This window comes from Globicephala melas, chromosome 4, assembly GCF_963455315.2.
Source record: "Globicephala melas chromosome 4, mGloMel1.2, whole genome shotgun sequence".
In the NCBI taxonomy this organism is placed as follows: Eukaryota; Metazoa; Chordata; class Mammalia; order Artiodactyla; family Delphinidae; genus Globicephala; species Globicephala melas.
In genome coordinates this window covers 4,195,572-4,214,971 of record NC_083317.1, presented here as the reverse complement: position 1 = coordinate 4,214,971, position 19,400 = coordinate 4,195,572, and the positions used below count along the sequence as shown (strand labels likewise).

The 19,400-nt window shown below is 50.0% G+C and overlaps 1 protein-coding gene and 1 pseudogene across 1 annotated transcript; both read left to right on the top strand.

Annotated features, from left to right (window-relative positions):
• The first annotated feature begins 189 nt into the window (after positions 1-189).
• LOC115841587 (interferon-induced GTP-binding protein Mx2) lies at positions 190-10,907 on the top strand. Its single transcript, XM_060297781.2, is given in 8 exon segments — positions 190-312; positions 2,851-3,151; positions 3,757-3,949; positions 5,295-5,400; positions 5,402-5,424; positions 7,170-7,351; positions 8,678-8,816; positions 10,704-10,907. Coding segments are annotated over 7 exon segments (1,023 nt in total). The 5' UTR covers positions 190-312; positions 2,851-2,974; the 3' UTR covers position 10,907.
• A 5,590-nt stretch (positions 10,908-16,497) lies between these two features.
• On the top strand, positions 16,498-18,335 carry LOC138842667 (interferon-induced GTP-binding protein Mx2-like; annotated as a pseudogene).
• The last annotated feature ends 1,065 nt before the right edge of the window (positions 18,336-19,400 follow it).

Here is a 19,400-nt window from a genome sequence, read left to right as displayed (position 1 = left end):
AGGAAGATACAAAACAGCTGGAAGAAATCCAGATTTATTTTTGGTCCCCAACCAGAGGGAGGGGCTGTCTGAGAGCCCTTTCCTCTAAAGCTAGCTTACGCCACGGGGCGCTCCGAGGGCTAGGCGCCAGCGGTTCCTGGCCAGGTAGTGTCTGCATCGTTCCCACGCAGCCCTAAACATTGGGATCGGCCGACAGGTTGGCTGTGAGGCTGGCCTTCCAACCAATTCACTCGTGAGTTTGTGCAGAGCGATCTCACTGCCCTTCATCCACAAGAGGGAACAGAAGTGCTGGCTTAGGATTTGAACACAGAGGTAAGGGCGCTCCTTCCACTTGACAGCCTTCCCAGGGCTCCCCGGGGAGCAGGGCCAAACCTGGGGATCCCCCTTCGCTTACAGTCTCCGGGTCAGTGGAGCTGCCCACTCAGAAGAGTGCCGGTAGAAGACCTTCTCTGCCTTCTTCCAGCCCAAACCCAAGTGTCAGGTCCAGCCCTAACAATGCCCTAACAATGCCAGGAAAGGCCAGGGCACAGCCCAGACAGGACGAGGCAGAGAGGCCAGCCCCCTCCCAAGAAAGGAGGTGCCCCTGGGCTGGGCTTTCTGAGCCCCCCAGGAGAAAGTGGTGCTTCTCCCAGTTCCCTGAGCTCATACTGACCTCAGGACATTTGCACTTATGTTTCCTCTGCCAGGCTCCTCCCAGGTCCTCAAATGTTTGCTCCTCTGCTCCTTCATTTCCTGTACACGGACACACCCTCAAGCAGACTCCCTACCCCCTGACAGCTGACCCCTGGCTCTATAGGCCACTACCTTTCTTCCAGACACTTCATGGTCACCTGGGGTTATATCATTGTCGGTTGTCTTATTTGTTTGTGGGGTGTCCCTGACAGAATGTATATACTAGAAGCAGGGACTTTATCTGTCTTGATCACCACTGTACCCCCATGGCAGGAACTACCTGGCACATAGTAGGTCCTTGTATTAGTTTGCTCAGGACACCATAACAAAGTGTCACAGGCTGGGTGACTTAAACAACAGAAATTTATTTTCTCACAGTCTGGAGGCCAAGAGTCCAAGATCAATGGGTCATTAGGGTTGGTTTCTCCTGAGGCCTCTCTCCTGGGTGTGTAGACGGCCGTCTTCTCCCCGTGTCTTCACGAGCTCTTTCCTCTGTGCACCTCTGGGTCCTAATCCCCTCTTTTCATAAAGACAGTCAGATTGGATTAGGACCCACCCTAGTGGCTTCTTTTTACCTCAATCTCCCCTTTAAAGGCCACATCTCCAGTACAGACACACTCAGGTCCTGGGGGATAGGACTCCAACACAGGAACTTGGGGACGTGATTCAGCCCATATCGGTCCTCAAAGCATACTTGTTGAATGAATGAACAAATCACCCTCATTTTTAAAAACAGGTCAGTGGCACACACAAGGTTGTGAATGTGCGTATGTGCAGACTGAGGAAGACAAACTGTTCGGCCCGGCATTCAGAGGTGCTATGAAATATGAAAAGTAGTTTACGACCAAATGTTTTAGGAGCTCTGTTCTGAAAGAAAACATGACAGAGGTTTTTAGAAAGGGCAGCGACACGATGAGACCGGGAGTTTAGAAGGAAAAGGGCCACAGTGTGTGCACAGGGGCCGCTGTCGAGGAGAGGGGACGGACGGAGGGCTGGACGGCAGGCCCACAGCTGGGCACGGGGTACCAGTGGACGCCCCAAAGGCCAGCTACGGGGGAGGGGCCACCTCAAGACTCCAATCCTCCCCACTGGTTAGTGCCCTGGGGCTGGCATAAAAAATTCCCCAAACTCGGACGCAAAAAACAAGACATTTATTCTCTCCTGGTTCCGGAGGCCGGAAGTTCCAGGTCGAGGCGTCGGCAGAATTAGTTCCTCCTGGAAGTGTGAGGGAGCATCCCTTCCAGGCCTCTATCCCAGCTTCTGGGGTTCCTGCCCCCCTTGGGGTTCCTGGGCTTGGGGCAGCCTCCCTCCAATCTCTGCCTCTGTCGCCCTCTGGCCGTGGGTCTCTGGGTCTCAAATCCTCTCTGCCTGTCTCTTCTTGGATTTCGGGCCCACCCTCATCTCCAAATTCTTATCAGTTGCATCTGCAAGCGACCTTTTTCCAGATAAGGTCACATCCACGTGTCCAGGTGGACATGCATTTGGTGGGGGGGGGGGGGGGTGGAACCATTCCACTCGCTGTATCCACTCTGCTCCCAGTGGAGGTCATAGCAGGAAAGGGCTCATGACCCAGAGCCGCTGGCTGGCCTCTGGGCCCTGACTTAGGCCAGTAACTGGACCTCGGCGCTTCAGCTTCTTGACCTGGAGGAATGAAGATTGGCAGCTAACGCGTAGGGTTGTAGTGAAAATGAAATGAGCATCTTAGAGCAGCGCTAGGTGAGGCCGGCACTCAGTACAATCAACCATTTCTCCCAGGGCCCCAGCAGCCTGACCTAGTCTGTGTGAGAAACAATGACGGCAGGGCAGAGATTGGCTTCAGACGGACCCAGGAGGGGCTGCCTGTCATCTCTCTGCACCTTACGGTCTCCTGTCCAGTCCTGAACCTCAGGTGACATGGAGCCCATCAGAAGTAACAGCGGGACATTCAAACTCTCCTGTGGAAGCGTGGAGTTCACTCGTCCCCAGGCCCTGGGGGCCCATGGAGACCCCTCTTGTGCTCTGCGCCTGTGTGTTGCCATCTGCCCCTCTTGCAGACGGGGCCTCTGCTGGGCTCCTGGCCTCCCCTGTGTGCAGAGGGTGGGTTGTACAGGGCTGGGCAAGGCAGAGCCGGAAAAAATGCAGCCCTGGGGAGGTCTGCTGGGGGACGTTTGGCCACGTTCCCAACTTGTGTCTTTGTAGAGCTTGCCAGGAATATCGGAGGTGCTGAGCAGTGGTGACCGCACCCACCAGCTTCCCAGGAGACAGCTGGTGCCTAAGCCCTACGTGCAGCTCAGTTTCCTCCCAACACTGTCCCAAAGAAGAAATGAATTCCTTCCAGCAGCAGCCACTACTGCCACCGAGCGCAGCACCTGGACAGATGATGTACCCCCCAAACTGGCAGGGGAGAGGAAAGGACCCGGTTTTCCTCGCCAAGGGCTTCAATCTGCTGAATTTGAACCACCAGCAGCCAGGAGGAAACAGGGACGGGCAGACGTCAAAGGTAAGTCGGTTGCAGGTATGGCCAGGAAGGGTGCATCCCAGCAGCCCCCGGGGGTTGTGGGGGCGGGTAAAGGCGGGAAATAAAACCTGCGAGTCTGGTCCAGCCCCAGGTGCACAACTAGTGTCCGCCTCTCTCCTGGGCACTTCCAACAAGCACCAGGGACAGATACAGTCTCTGGGGGCAGCAATGGCCTTCCTGGACATGAATCTGGGGGCTCCGTTCCCTGTGCTGGGGTCTCCTTCCTGGGAGCTTTGCCTCCAGCTATGACTAACGCTGTCATCACTGCCAGCCTGCCTTCCCCACCCCACCCCAGCTCAGCAGCCGCGGGCCCACTCCTCTCCCCCCTCCAGCTGGGAACGCCTGCCCCCTGGCGCCAGATGGCCTGTCTCTCTCTGCCTGTCTCCATCTCCATCTCCAGCCCCAGCCAAATATTCCCCCCAGCAGCAGAAGCAAATCCTCCACAGGACGAGAGCACAGGGGCCTCCCTACAGGCACATCCCGATCCACCTCTCATCCCTCCTGTTTCTAATTCGGCCACAAATTCCCGAAGGTGGTGGGAGCCCCATCGGAGGCCAAGACCGGGAAGTCTGTTGTGTCTCTTCCAGGGGCTTGAGAACAACCTGTACAACCAGTACGAGGAGAAGGTGCGGCCCTGCATTGACCTCATCGACTCCCTGCGGGCTCTGGGCGTGGAGCAGGGCCTGGCCCTGCCTGCCATCGCTGTCACTGGGGACCAGAGCTTGGGCAAGAGCTCCGTGCTGGAGGCGCTATAGGGGGTCGCCCTTCCCAGAGGCAGCGGTAAGCTCTGCTGGGCCAGCCTCCTGCAAGCCACAAGGCATCCCGGGGACCAGTGGGCTCAGGAGAGGTCGCTGGGAAGGCCCCCGGGAGGGCAGCTCCCACAGGCCCTGGACGGCTGCGTCTGGAGTGCGTGGTGTGGGCCGGGGGGCCGGGGGGCAGGGCCCTGGGTGTTCCTGCTGCCCTTAGTTTCTGAGTCCTCTTTCACCTGTCAGTAGTCATCGCTGAGCCTGTATCAGTTGGTTTCTTTCTAGTCATCTTTCTAACGTTGTAGAAGCATTTCTTCTTTGATCTTGTTAATTTGTGAGTTTCAGGTAACATGTGAAGTCTTTTTGAAGAATTTTCTCAACGCTTTGAGAAGCTATTAGCCAGGATCATGGTGTGATAAGACACAATGTTTCCTTTAAAAACATCTGTTTGTTTGGCCATGCTGTGCAGCATGCAGGATCTAGTTCCCCAACCGGGGATCGAACCCACACTCCCTGCAGTGCAGAGTCTTAACCACTGGACCGCTGGGGAAGTCCCTGTTTCCTTTAAACATTTTTAAAGTGTGTGTAGAGTTAAGAAGCTGTTGTACATTTCTGATTTAATAAAATAATTATAAAGGAAAAAAGCAAGGAAAGAGATGGCATCCTGTAGTGGGTAGACGTTCCCCGGTCCTGGCTCCCTCCCTCATTCCCATCTCCTGCCAGCACTGCCCATCGGCCAAACCCAACCAGAACCCAGGGGGCCAGGGCTGCCCCCTGGGCACAGAGGAGGGAGTGGGGATGCCGGAGGGCTGCCAGGACCCTGCACAGCCCCCAGTGAGAGCGCCCTGGCCTGCGCCTCCTCCTGACTACAGGCAGCTGGTCCTTTACTCCAGAGTCTCCTGTGAGTTTCCCACCAGCCCCAGTGCCTGACATGTGATGGAGTCAGAGTGGGGACAGGGCTCCTCCCCTCCGCCCTGGGTTCAGCATTTTGGGGAGAGAAACAACAGAGCAGAGAGTCTGGAGGCCAGTGTGGCCATGGCAGTCTTGTGAGGCAGGCAGGTAGCCCTGGACATACCTGCCTTGTAGGACAGTGCTGTGTGCTGCCTCCGCACCCGAACGGGAGAGGCTTGGAGGGGCCGGACAGGGTCAGGCGGATCTCACCGCTTCACATCCTGCCTGTCCGGGCCCTGGGCTTCCACCCAGACCCATGCCCCAGGCCTTTCTAGGGCCCGGGGGAAAGTGATGGGGCTTGGAGATTTCTGTTCCTAGGGCCTAGAGATTTCAGATGAGGCCTCTGGGGGACACCGGGGAGAATAAGAGCCAAGGGCACGTGTGAACGCTTCTTTTTAAGGGAAACAGGATGTCTGGGAAAGTCTCAGGAATCATAACCAGGTGTCCGCTGGTGCTGAAACTGACAAAGCAGGAGTGCAAGTGGACAGGGAGAATCAGCTGCCGGAAGACGGAGCTCCAGGTGCAAGACCCCTCGGGTGGAGAGGGAGATACGTAAAGGTAGGGCCCCGCGGGCGGCTACAGGTCGGCTCCTTCTAGCCCCAGTCATCATCGGTCATCGGGGCCTCTCCAGCTCCACAGCAAGCACCCGTCTCTCCTTTCTAGGCTTTTCCATGTGCCAGTGCCCCTGCCTCAAATGCCGTCCCTCACATGCCGTCCCTGGTCCATGCCTGCCTAATTCCTACTCTTTCTTTGGGTCTCAGTTTACCTGCCCCTCCTCTGGGAAGTGTCCCCTACAGGACCCCCGGCCCCAGCTACCCTGGTCACTGCTGGGTATGTGTGTCCCAAGGAGCTGCTCCAACCTAATGTGGCTGGTTGCCTGTGGCCACGTCCCTGTCCCCATCCAAGGCAGCTTCCCCCAGCACTGACCCCATCCACCCATCATTTCTGGAAGCATAGCTAACAGTTGAGATTAGCCTTCGGTAAGCACAGAATGAGCAAAAGCCTCAGTTGCTCCTGGAATCCACTTCTGTACCTGCTCAGAGGGGACCCTGGAGGTCACCCCCTCGCAACCCTGCCCCCTAGGTCCCTGAGCATGCCCACCCCTCCCCCGGGCTTCTCCCCCTTCCTGCTCTCAAGCTGGGCTCAGCCGGGCAGGCGGAAATCAACCCTGATCATAACAGGAAACTCTGCAGCCACAGCTCCCGTTCCAGGGAGCTGGGCTTCTTCCTTACTAAGCAATAAACTTAGCATCGGAGGCTGGGGTTCTTACAGGACTCCGTGGGCTCAGCACCCCGAGAATCCTGTTGTCTCAGCTGGCTCACCAGAGGGATCCCTCCCCAAATAGAGACGTACTGCCCCAATTCTAGCATCCACCCCTCAGAACAGAAACTTCTTGAGACCCTCGATTGGCAAGTTTCCTAGCTTCCGATAATAAAAGTTCTGCACCCTCTGTGCCGGCCATGCCTGTCCTGGGCTGCCTCGTGCCCGGCACATCCTGCAGCCCTGTCCAGATCTGCCCAGACTCTCTCTAGCCATGAGCTCTGCGGGCAAGACTAGGACGGCACCACGGGTGCCGGCTTGGGTGAACGTTCTGTGTAAGGATGTATAATGAGCTTGTTTAGAATAGTGTCTTGGAACGCTGGTCCACTGCCGATGGGAGGGCACGTTGCTGTAACCACTTTGGAAAACTGGCACAATGTCCACTCAGGCTGGAGGTGTGCCCACCCCATGATGCCCCCAAACTCCAGTCCTGAGTACACCCCCAGCCAAAAGGTGCACCAAAAGTCAGCTTCCAGAATTTTCATAGCAGCACCCTTGTGATCGCCACCCCCGCCCCCCATTGGAAACCACCCACTGTCCATCAACAGTAGACTGGATCGAGGCACAGGGTGGAATAACACATGGTAATGAAAAGGAAGAGCCCTCGGCTATAAGCACGAATACAGGGTCCAGCCTGTGAAACTCACCAAGCCACCTGCTTAAGACAATGGGTACTTTCCGGTACTGTATGGTACACTTCAGTACAAAGTTGCAAACTCGTATCTTAGGTCTGACCCTGAATGATAATTAAGGCAGGAAAAGTTTACAGAGGAACAGCCTGGCTGTCATCCCCCCACCCCAACTTCTATCTCTAGAGAATCAGGCAATTAATCAGGGCTGTGCCCTAAGCTCCCTGCCTATTTCTCACATCAGGGCTGTCCCCAAATACAGGTGAAATATCTAGATGCCCACACGTTTCACTGCTTCTGCTAAGTTGGGTTGTTCATTTGGACTCTCGGTTTTTCTCCTCTCGGTCTCTGTAGCCCAGGATGCCGTAGCTGGGAATGGAGTTGGCATTAGCCACGAGCTCATGAGTCTGGAGATCACCTCCCCTGAGTTTCCAGATCTGACCCTCCTTGAGCTTCCCGGCATCACCAGGGTGGCCGTGGGAAACCAGCCCCATGACGTCGGACTGCAGATGCGCCTTTCTGGAACTCGGGAATGGGTCCCACGCTAAGTTCGGGAGACTTCTGAGGTCTCTGCCGGCAGCCCCAAGGGCTCTGGTGCACCTTCCCAGCCCTCACTCTGAGTAGCTGGGGAGGAGGCTGGGGTAGGACCATCTAGGGCTGGGGCCTCATAACTCAGATTCTGACAAGGGCCTGAAAGATCATGGGAACAGGAGAAGTTGACTCCGTGGCACTGGAGGTGTATAGGTATTGACACCCTGCCCAATGTTGTCCTGTGAGAATGTTGGCCCAGTGTTACCACTATCCCGATATTTAAAAGAAGCCAGAAATTGGATTTTTACATGGGATCTGCCAATTTTAGCAACAGTTTTTTAAACTAACGCTACGTAAGTCAATCGGAACTCAGACTGTTATCTCTGATCAGGGGCAGAAAGGCACAATGCACAGGAATGAGAACTGCAGACCAGCAGTGACCCAGTACAAACCGACAGCCACTGAGCCCTGGGCTTCTTTGCCAAAGACCTTGCCCCCTAAGGTTGCCTGAGGACACAGTCGTCACTGGGATGCCAGAGTCACACGTGATCTTTGGGCTGGGTTCACCCCAAGAGCAGCCTTGTCTAGCCTTTGCCAGGCCAGCTCGCACAGAGGCCAAGGAGACGAGGATGGTCTCAGGAGCGGGGTTGGGGTCCGGGGTGTAAAGGGACAAGGTGGAGGATGGGGAGAAGGTGATACCCTCCTGCCCTAGGACTGGGGTCACTTAACTGCCCTCCTCCCTTTGACGGGAGGCACTTCCGGTGTTGGGAACTCAACAATAGCCCAACTAGGATTGTGTCAGTCCTTTCTGGATGGGGTCTCTGCTAGCTCCACTGTCTTGGGCAGTTAAATTACTCTTTCTTCCTATATCCAAATCACCATTCTCTGTCTCTCTAGGAGCAGTGTAGCTAGGTCATTTCCCTTACTGCGTTAAGGGACTAATTCCGCACTTCTTACCCCACTTCATTCAGCAAACAGGTGGGACTTCCTAGGGTAAGAGAAAGATGCCTGCCTGGGGTCAGAGCACGCTGCTTCTTCCTGCCATAATCTCAGGGGTGTCACAGGGAAGATCTGTCGATGAAGGAGGGGTCTCATCTAGCCATAGGAATCAGGGAGTCTTTGAAAAAGAAGAAACATCAGTGATGAGCTTTGGAGGATAAGTAGGACATCAACAGAGAGCTCAATAAGGGCAAGTGGGTGGACATTCCAGAGGAAGGGGACAGGCTAAGTCAAAGCCCAGAAGTGTAAAAACTGGGTCATGCTCTGGGATGTCTAGCCGTGCTCTTGGGAGACCAGAGACGTATTCCTCCTTTGTTATTCCTTGGCATCAGATCAAGGCACTTATCAAAAAGTACATCCAGAGGCAGCAGACAATCAGCTTAGGGGTGGTCCCCTGCAACGTGGAGATCGCCACCACGGAGGCACTGAGCGTGGCTCAGGAGGTGGACCCCGATGGAGACAGGACCATAGGTAAGAAGAAAGAACCAAGCTTCTAGAGGACAGGAAGCCAGGGGGAGACCCCTCATATATTTAGAAGGTCCTGGAATGTAGCTCTGTTACAGGCACCCACATCCTGCCTTAGATCCAAGTGCTGTTCTCAGGGAAGCTCCATGGGCTCGGGGTGGAGTCGAGCACAGCAGATGGGTCACCCTCACTGACAGTCAGGGTTAGATGTGTGGCCAACATTTGGAGGTTCTTTGCCCTCCTTCCTATCATCGCTTATTTGCATTCTTGAACCATTCTGGATGGGGGAGGAGAAATGCCTTATTTGTTCTCCCACAGTGGTCCAGAAAGGAGAAAGTGACCCATCAGCTCTGCAGTTCCACAGGTAAAGTTCTTGTGAGTCCCTGGTGCATGGAAAAGACTTTCCCAGGTCCTGTATGAACATACTCAGGGAACATACTTCCAGGCTTACCTTGGAGCACAGGTGTCTGCAGAATTTATATTCAAGCAGAATACTTCCTGGGGCAGATGGATTCCCTTAAATTTCTTTTTTTAAAAAAAAAGTCACTCTGGAAGGCATTATAAGGGACTTGGTTTAATCCTGGGTTTGAATCCTTGTTCTACCGCTTACTGGCTACATATCCTTGGGAAAATAATAGCTGCTATTTAAAAATTTTTAATATTATTATTCAATATCACTTCTCTCCCAATCACTTCACCTACCCGTTGAGTTTGCCTTCCTGAAAATTTGCAAGTCATTTTCCTCCACTAAATGGATGCTCAGTATATCATTGCCTTTTCCACTTTTTCCTCAACAAATGCCTAGTTTTCCAGTAAGGATAAAAATGACACTAGGGGAATACAGCTCAAGTGTAATGTGTTATTATATGCCAGACTACACTTGTGCCGTGTTAGCTGCTGACTTCTACAGGTGTCTAGAGCACATTGAACCAGAGAGAAAACTCAGGTTTTGGGTCATGAGTCATTGTGCAGTTAGAAGTCATTAGGGATGTCTTATTGACGACCACAGGAGACAATATCATCTGTTCAGTAGATTGATTTATTTGGATATCAGTGTCTCCATAGCAATTGAATAACACCAGTAATAGTTTTCTGTTCTTCTCATTAGCCACACACTCTAATAACCAAAAGTTCTTGCTCAGTATTAGCTATTATTGTTATAAATTCAGCTAAGTACTGTAACCATAGAGTATACACAATCTGACCTCAGTATATTCCGAACATCATTATAACATCAATGCAAACTTTCCATGCATTCTAGGGTCAAGGACAGAAATAGAGAACGGTGTGCTAGGTTTAAAAAGGAAATGCAATATACACTCATGTGCACAGCAGCCTTATTCACAACAGCCCAAATGTGGAAGCAAACCAAGCGTCCATCAAGAACACAGTCACTTGGAAATCAAAGCTTCTGGTCCAATGTGAGCAGGAAGGAGTGAGGGCAGGAACATGAGAGAGGAAGGAGGGAGGACGTCGGAAGAGGTACCCACCAGAAGAGGCAGAGTGAGTCTGCGACAGGAGACATTAGAGAGAGGGCACAGGCCCTCCTTACAGTAGGGGATGACGTGTTTTGGGAAGCATGGTGATGGAGTGGGTCGGTTCTGATGATGTATGCTGCCTGAGTGCCTGGCACCCAGCAACCACCCAAGAGACATTTGTTACATGAATTACACAAGGCAGTTCATGAGCTGAGTGAATGGGTGAGTGAAGAAAAGTACAAGTAAGAGGAGTGACGATGGGATGAATGAATGAACGGGCTGTCAGGCGCTGGGCCATCAGGGCTGCAGGAGGCTTTGCTGATCATGGCCAATAAAAGATCCCGTAGCCTAGCAGCATTCCATATATTTGAGTATAGAACAACCTCTCCAGTGCCCTTCTCTAATCACCTCACAGGAATCCTGACCAAACCAGATCTAGTGGCCAAGGGTGCTGAGAAAGGTGTCCTGAAAGTCATGCAGGACCTCACATACCATCTCAAGAGAAGTTATATGATAGTGAAGTGTCGGGGTCAGCGGGAGGTCACGAACAAGCTGAGCTTGGCCGAAGCAACCAAGGAGGAAATGATGTTCTTTCAAACACATCCGCACTTCAGGTAAGATTCTTTAGGACAACCTTGGACTCCATGGAAAGCAGCCCCGCCTATCTGAATTGGCCTAGATGACTACCAAATTATATATAAAAATTATACAATGAGCATAACCTACCCTTGTCTTTATTTCAGTGTTAAAGTTATTGGCTTACTTAAAGAAACCATTTTTTCTTGGACTGTGATGAAAAATTGTAATAGGGTATATTTCACAAGGCAGAGCACACTTTGTTTTCTCAAAATGTTTTCACTTGCTTTCTCATTTGAGTCCCACAAAATCTTGCAAAACACTGGGATGCTTCCCGTTGAATCGGGTACTTTTTTCCTTTCACTTTATTTAGGAACTTGCTGTTCCTGAACAGCAAGTCCAGGGGGAGAAGGGTAATAAGATATAGAGGTCACTCTTGCTTTAAGGAGAGACGGTGGGAAAATGGTGAATTTTTGCAGACCAGGTTTGCTACTTACTCTGTGCCCTTGGGAGATGACTCAGCCTCGCTGAGTTTTTGCTTTCTCATCCTGCTAATTCTTCACAGGATTGCGGTTAGGATTAAATAATATGCCACACGCACATGTTCTGGCCAGCACTCTATACATACCACCCTGGTTCCTTGTTCCTCTCTGCTCCTGCCCTGAATGGAAGAAACAGATCATTTTTCAGTAGTGTTAGGGGTCACAGGGAGAGAAAACTCTGCTCACCAAACAGAGAGAAGATTCTGTAATAATCACACCCATGGTTCTCAACCCCGAGGGAGCAGCGGAATCTGCGAGAGAGTTTGTTAAAATCCAGCTGGCTGTGCCCTGTCCCGGAGTTTCTGAGGTCTGGGGTGTGGTCCCAAAATTTATGTCTCAAGTTCCCAGTTGAAGTCGACGTTGCTGACCCAGGGACCACACTTTGAAAACCACTGTTCAAGGTGTCTGGGGAAGTTAAGTCTTGGATAAAAAAGTGTGCTGAAGTGCTTTGTTGTTGAACATCTGAGATTTAATCCTTGTGTGCCCACATGCTGGGACTCAGCCCTTGCAGGAAAGGCGCTCACAGTAGCACTGGAAAAATGATCCTACTGGGTCCTTCGTGAATTTATGTTAACAGCAAACACTTAGCAACCAGACCACCTGGTATGTGACCCTGGACGAGCTACTTAACCTTCTGGTGCATTTGCCCTTCTTTAAAGTTGGTTGTTCAATGATTAAATATTTGTAAAGCCCTTAGAATCATGTAGGCGCTTACTAAGCACAGTGTAAACATTTTTTTAAATTTAATTTTATTGTGGAAAGAACACTTATCGTGAGGTCCACCCTCCTAACAAAAGTCTAAGTGAACAATGCAGTATTGTTAACTATCGGCACAATATTTTTCAGCAGAGCTCTGGAACTTACTTATCTTTCATGACAGAAACTTTTTGCCCTTTGGTTAGCAAGTCCTCATTTCTTCCTCCCCCCAACACCTGGCAACCACCATGCCCACTCTCTGATTGCATGAGTTTTAGATAGCTCACGTGAATGGAATTATGTAGTGTTTGTCTTTCCATGACAGGCTTATTTCACTTAGCATAATGTTCTCAAGGTTCACTCATGTTGTCACATATTGCAAACATTCCTTCTTTTTAAAGGCTGAATTATATTCTATTGCATATATCTACCACAGTGTTTATCCATTTACCTTTCCATGAACATTTACGTGTTTCCACATCTTGGCTATTGTGAATGGTGCTACAATGAACACAGGAGTGCTAATATCTCTTTGAGATCTTGATTCCAATTCTCTTGAATAAATGCCCAGAAGTGAGATTGCTGGATCATATGGTAGTCCCATTTTTAATTTTTTAAGGTACTTTCTTACTGCTTTCCATAGTGGATGTGCCATTTTGAATTCCCATCAACAGTATACAAGGGCTCCAATTTCTCCACATCTTTGCCAACACTTGTCTTTTGTTTTTTTGATAATACCATCCTAAAAGATGTGAAGTGTCTAATTGAGAAAAACATCCTTTCTGCAAAAACACTTTGCATTTTGATAATTTTTTCATAACATAGTTCTCAACATTTAAATATTTCATTTACAATTTTGAATTTACATTGTGTACTATTTTAAATTAATTTAAAAAATTTATATCAAGACTCAATTATGATAATTTGAAATATCAGGTAAAAAATTAATACATATTCTGCCTAGAGATACAAATACAAACTGGAGAGAGAGAGAGAGAGAGAGAGAGAGAGGCTGAGACATTATCAACTTCATGGTACCCTCATCCACAAACTGCATCTAAATCTCAATGAGCTCATCCTGCCTGGCTGGCTGCACCAGCGTCATTCACACAGGTGTCTTTACCTGTAGTGTTTACCTGCTCGGGCTGTAAAGGTGGTGAACGGGATGCAAAGTGGAACTCTACTGCTTACCAGCTCAGCAATGATATCAAGCAGTTTGGCTCTCTGAGCCTAAGGTTCCTCTCTTGTGAAGACACATGCTTTGTACCGCAGTGCAGGGCTTCACTGCGACGTGAAGGGCTTGGAATGATGCTTGGCGCAAAGATAACCCTCCTTGGTGCCCCTCTGCATCCTTCCTGCTCTTCCTCTTTGTTAAATTGTTGTTAGCAACGTTGACTGCTTAGGACTGTACCAGCCTGACAGCGACACACAGACATAGCCTCTACCAAAGCACCATTTCTCAGTTTGTCATGCTCAAATGACCACTAACATAACATTTTGCTAAAGAAGTCTTCCATTATATTCAAGCATCAGCTACAAACTAGTACTTGCCATCTGCCTCTACAAGGATTAAATCATGAGCTGTTGTAGTTGCTGACCTTCAACACCTCCTGAAAGGAGTTCAGGGTGGAGATCAGGAATGAGGCACTCTGTGCTCTGGGAAAAACTGGCAGAACAGGTCTTCAGATGGTTAGATATTCTCAGAAGACTTTATGAGCCCAATTCTTGTATCTCCTCATATCTAGAAAAGCACTAAAATCCTTCATGGTGACGTCTGCTCCTCATGACTAGCAGTAACCTTCACGAGACGAGCAGAACCTTCTGCAAAAAACATGTTGTTGATTGCATGGACTCCCCCTTCACCAAAACCACATAGGTACTGACCAACCCCCCCTAACTCTTTGGGGCAGTTTCTCAGAGCTATCTGAGATGTTGTCTCCCGGGCTATAGTCCTCATTTTGCCCCAAATAAAACTTCACTCACATTGTTCATGTTGTGCATTTTTTAAAGTCAGCACAAGGATACTTCTTCTCTCAATGAAAAGCACTGAGCCAAACACAGCAAAAAAACAAAAACTGGCCCCCATCTGATTCCTCCCCGCTCTGGTCACTTGACAGAACTGCAAAGTTCTTGACACCAGATGGTTGAAGCTGTAGTGCATAGCATTGCATCCAAAGCCCTTCTTGAGCTCTTAACAGGGGTCCATCTCAACAAGCTTCACACAATAATAGAAATTCCGGATCCCCTTAAACGCTCTCAAATGAGACTCTGCCCATACACCTAAAAAATCTGTCAGCTAATTTCATCAAGCTGCAGCCTTTCATTGTTTGCTCTTCTGTTGTTCAGAAATTGCTCCCTTTGTTAGAGAATCAAATAAAGGAGAGTCACCAGAGGGCGACAGAGGAGGTGCGCCAGTGTAGAGATAATCTCCCCAGCAACGAAGCCTATAAAATGTTCTTTCTGATTGAGCTGAAGATTACCGGGGACCCCGTGTGACCCTCGGGCACAGAAACTGGCTTCTCCTTAGATGGTCGCATCCTTCCTGGTGGCCCTGCACATCTTGTGGTGGCCCTCCCTATATGCGAGCTTCCCCGCCTGTGGCTTGCGGGAGCCCTGCCCTGCCCTCCCTGGGTCTCACCTGGGGGATGAAGTGGCTGGTGGGTCATTGGACCCTTTTGAAACCCCAGGTCCCACACCACACTCAGCTGTCCCAGATCCCAGCTCTGTAATATGATTACAGCCCAGAATGATGCTTTTATCTCATTTTTCAGAAAATTAAGGTGTTTAATCAGGACATTGAAAAGTTAATAGAAGGAGAAGAAATTGTAAAGGAGAAAGAGTCCCGCTTATATAACAAAATCAGACAGGAGTTTAAAAACTGGATACTCATACTTGCAGCCAATACCCAAAAAGGTGAGTCTGGGGACAGGGCTCCCGCAAAAGCAGCATCATGTTTACCAAGACCAGAAGCTACTTCCGGCACATGAAAAGTGTGCGAAGAGCTGACTGTGCCCACACGAGGGACCCCTTAGTATCTGTAACAGCTTCCCACCCATCAGTGTGGTGCGCCGACCTCACCAATTCAATAGAAGACGATTCCACCACCTACTTCCAGCTTTCTTCTGCTCCTTTGTTCCGAGGCGAGACAATTTCACTTACCCCGTCGATTCCCTCCTCTTCACCCCTAATCCAAGACCAGAGAGGTCAATGCTTTGACAAGAAACTCCTTGCTTTCCCTGGCAGAATTCCAACTTCCATTCTGCTTCAGCCCAAATGCCAATAGGGTGTGTGCCCGTGATGCGTGCATGCGTGTGTGTGTGCGTCTTTGTTTTGGCACGTGATAAAAACAGCACTATTCCTTCCATGGTAGGAGTCCTCCAGCTGTAGTCTGGATGTATTCTTGGGAGAGCTGTAAATGCCATAAGAATTTCTGAGTTTCTATTTTCATTTAATTAATCAGATTTTTTTCCCTCCCAATTATAAACATTCAACTTCTTTCTTGGGTTGATGACTCTCAACTGAAACACCTCCTTGGCCAGCTGGTGGAAAACAATTCACATGTCTCCAGCTATCCCAGGGGCTGTGTCTGAGTCCCGGGTTAGGTGCCGTGCCTGGTCCTTGATCACCATTCCTCCAGGCTGGCAGCTTGCAAGATGTATGCGTCCTTCCTGGGCCTTCGTGGTTGGTCCCCTGGACGCTCCATGCTCCCGACTACAGGGCTGGCCCTCGTGGGCGCTTCCCCAGCCCTGCCAGGGCTCAGAGCGCTCTGCTGCAAACACAGGCCGCTCTGTGGCCGAGAAAGTCCAAGGGCCTCTGCCCCCTGTGCCGTCCTGGGATGAATAAGGTCTGGGCACGGCTACACGACACCCACCCAGATGCGCTCCCCCTGGGTCTGTACTCTGTTCTCCTGAGCCACATCAGAACCAAGGGTCTTGTGTCCTCCCGTGAAACTCCTCTTGGGAAGTGGTGCATAGCCCGCTTCTATTCTCAGGCCCCAAATCTGCAAGGGGGGGGGGGCGTTGTCACATACGTGGTTTTGGCCACATACACGCCTAAAACAGAAGGAAAACCTGCCCTTGTGAAGCTCACAGTTTCTCTCTTCTCTCAAATTACTGTTTCTGCCTTCAATGCACAAAAGTCCATGTGAAACTCAAAAGCCAAGAAGTGAACCCATGCCACTATGTCCTCTCTCCCGTTCCCGGGATGCCTTTGACCATGTAGGTGACATGGGAGTCGCAGGATTTCTGGGAAACACGGATAGGGAGCTGTTATCCCACTGGGCTCATTAGCCCTGGAGACATTCTTGAATGCTTGGATTCAAGCCAACTACAGAGACAAGAGTGGTGGGCATGAAAATGTAGAATAAACCATAATGGGGGAACCAGAAAGACGGGGATGTGGGAGGTGATGGAGGTCGGGGCAGAGAAAATGAACAGGCGTGTGCTCCCGTTGGCAGCAACTATACTAAACAAACAAACACACAGACTGGCAGTAGAGAAGGCGAGCCTGGCACAGGCAAGGGGCAGAGTCACAGGATAGGACAGGTGAGGACAGCAGTGGAGGGTGAAGGGGGAGCTCCTGAAAATCGCCATTTAAGTCTCGGGCCTTCTTTGACCTCGGATTATTTTTAACTCCGTGTTCAACATAATCATACTTCCTAGGCTGTTTAAGCAACCTGGCGGGGGGTGGAGGGAGAAAAAGAGAAGTAGTGTGTTTCTCTTTCTTATTCAACCAGAAGAAGATTGAAGACATAAAAGCAAAACAAGCGGAAACAGCAGAAAATCTGACCCGGCTTCAGTTCAGGATGGAGCAATTGATTTATTGTCAAGATCAGATTCACAGCGTGTGGTTCTGAACAGAGTCTGAGAAGAGATCTTTAACCCAGTGGGAACGCCTCCACAGAATCTTCAGTCGAAATCGCCCCTTTTAAATGATCCGCCTTCATTTTCCTCCACTGTGGAAATTTGGGTCCACCTGAATGTGTGTTTCTCGGTGAGCATGTAGGGGTACAGGGACAGTGCACTGCGGTCCCTGCCGAGCAGAGAGCGGGGTAACCCCGTTGACAGCTGCTTAGCTGAGCAAACAGGGGAGAGGCCACACTGCTGCGTACCAAGCCCTTTGGCTGTGAAAAACTACTCATATATTATCTCATTATAGTTTTATAGTAACCTTACCAAAGCACTTTTAATTTGCCCCCAAATCAGGTTTCTCATGGAGCAGAGAATGTACTCAAAATTAATTCCATCTCCAAAGTTCTTTGTATTTTGTGCTATGCATAAATTACAAAATTACTATTATCAGAATACAGCAAAGCGCCAACTTGACTGGTTACAGTTTAGCTTCCCTTCATAGTTCAGAAGGCTCTCAAAGTGCCTCAAACTTGCGAGGTCCACAACGTGGGAATGAAAAAGGCTTTCCCTAGATTTTGCGACCCAGTCGGCTTCGTGGTTTCTAACACTCCATCCGTGGACTAAAGTATTAGGGTGCATAGAGAAGGAGGTAGCTTTTAAACTGCAAAGAAGCCCAACTCCTGAAGCCCTTTCTCGATCAGAATAGAAAGTAGAGTTACCCAGGTGTGGGGTCCAGCTGTCAGGCAAACTAGAGATGCTGAGGAAAGGAGGGAATGAGGTGAGCGCTGACACAGGTCCCGATGGGCTCCCAGATGGGACCCAGGGTTCACAGCTGGGAGGTCCCTTCTGGGAGGAGAAGCAGGGGTGGGGGAGGAGCTCCCAGAAAGGCTGGGATGTCCAGAACGTGGTATGGGTTTGCTAGCCTACAGGTGGGTTCTTCTTGCCAGAGGGAATACCTGGGCAGGGAAAATTGGGCGACCCAAATCGATCCTTCCCTTGGTTTGGTACTGACCGCTGGCGTGGAGGTGGACGGGACACCAGGACTCAGCAAGTAGACCGTGCATGCATCCAAGAACTTTTCTCTGCAGCCACAGGCCTTGGGCCCAGACCCCTCCAGCTGAGCCTTCTTATCCCCTCTTCCAGGAAACCGGCAAACGTCTCGCCAACCCGATCCCATTCATAATTCAGTATTTTATGCTCCAAGAGAATGGTGATTACTTACAGAAAGCCACGATGCAGATACTACAGGAAAAACAGTACTATTCCTGGCTGCTTCAAGAACAGAGTGACACGACAGCCAAGAGGAGATTCCTTAGGGAGAAAACTTACCGGCTGGCTCAGGCACGGCGAGCTCTCTACGAATTCCCCCAGTTAAAGCGGTAAATCCCAAAAGAACACCAGTGCTGCTGGGTTTTGCTATGCACGTGACTGTAAGGGAGTTGGTACAGGAAGTGGTGTCTTATTTGGGGCCAGACTTTTCTGTTGCTGTCTGTGTCCATCTTCACTGTGCTGCCCTCAGACTAGAGTTTATATCTGAAGTCCTGCGACCCATAGAGCTGTCACCTCCACCGGGAGGTCTTCCTTGTCCTCTGTAAAGAGGGAGCTCTCCAGCCCTTGGGCCCCAGAGCCCTCAGGTACAGCATTCTTAAATACTGCTGTCATTCTTTGTTAATTTTTCACCCCTCTGCATTAGACTATGAGACCTCAGAAAGGTAAGGTCAGTTCATATTCTTTTGTATTTCCAGAATCTCGCATGGTGCCTGGAGCATCGTAGCCACTTAATAAACATCTCATTGAACCAAAGAATGATGGAGATTACCTGAGGCTATGGCTTAAATCCAGACTTTGGTTGTTTGGAATGGTGTCCCTTAGCTGGCCACTTTCCGACAAATTCAGTCATGCCATGCCACCTTCTTCCCATCATTTGCTGCGATGGTGTTTCCCAGCCCCCCCGGGAGAAAAGAGACTGAGTGATATTATTTTTAATTTGTAGTTTCTCTAATTGCAGTGAACTCCATTGCTGTGTTAAGTCTTAAAGAGAAATTTAATAAGGAAAAACATTTTTTTAAAAAGCATAGAGCTTCACACCAGTGGTCATCTCTAGATTGGAGGATTATGGTTAATTTTATTTTCTTCTTCGAACTAAGCTAATGACCTCACAGGAATTTTAGGAAGGTTAAGTGAAACCATTTCTACAAACTATGTGTCCCAAAGCAGGTGTTCAAAAATGCCAGCAATTTTTCCCTCCAACAAAGAGCTCTTTTTTTCTTTACCTCTAGGTTTGTCGAGAAGCCCTCAATTCTAAAGCTCTTCCAGCCAGTTCTTCTGTTTAGTTCTTTGATACTCTTTGACAATTTTTGTATATGGTGTTAGATAAGAGTCCTTTGGCGTATGCATATCCAGTTTGCCCAGCACCATTTTTTGAAACAACTGTTCTTTCCCTATTGA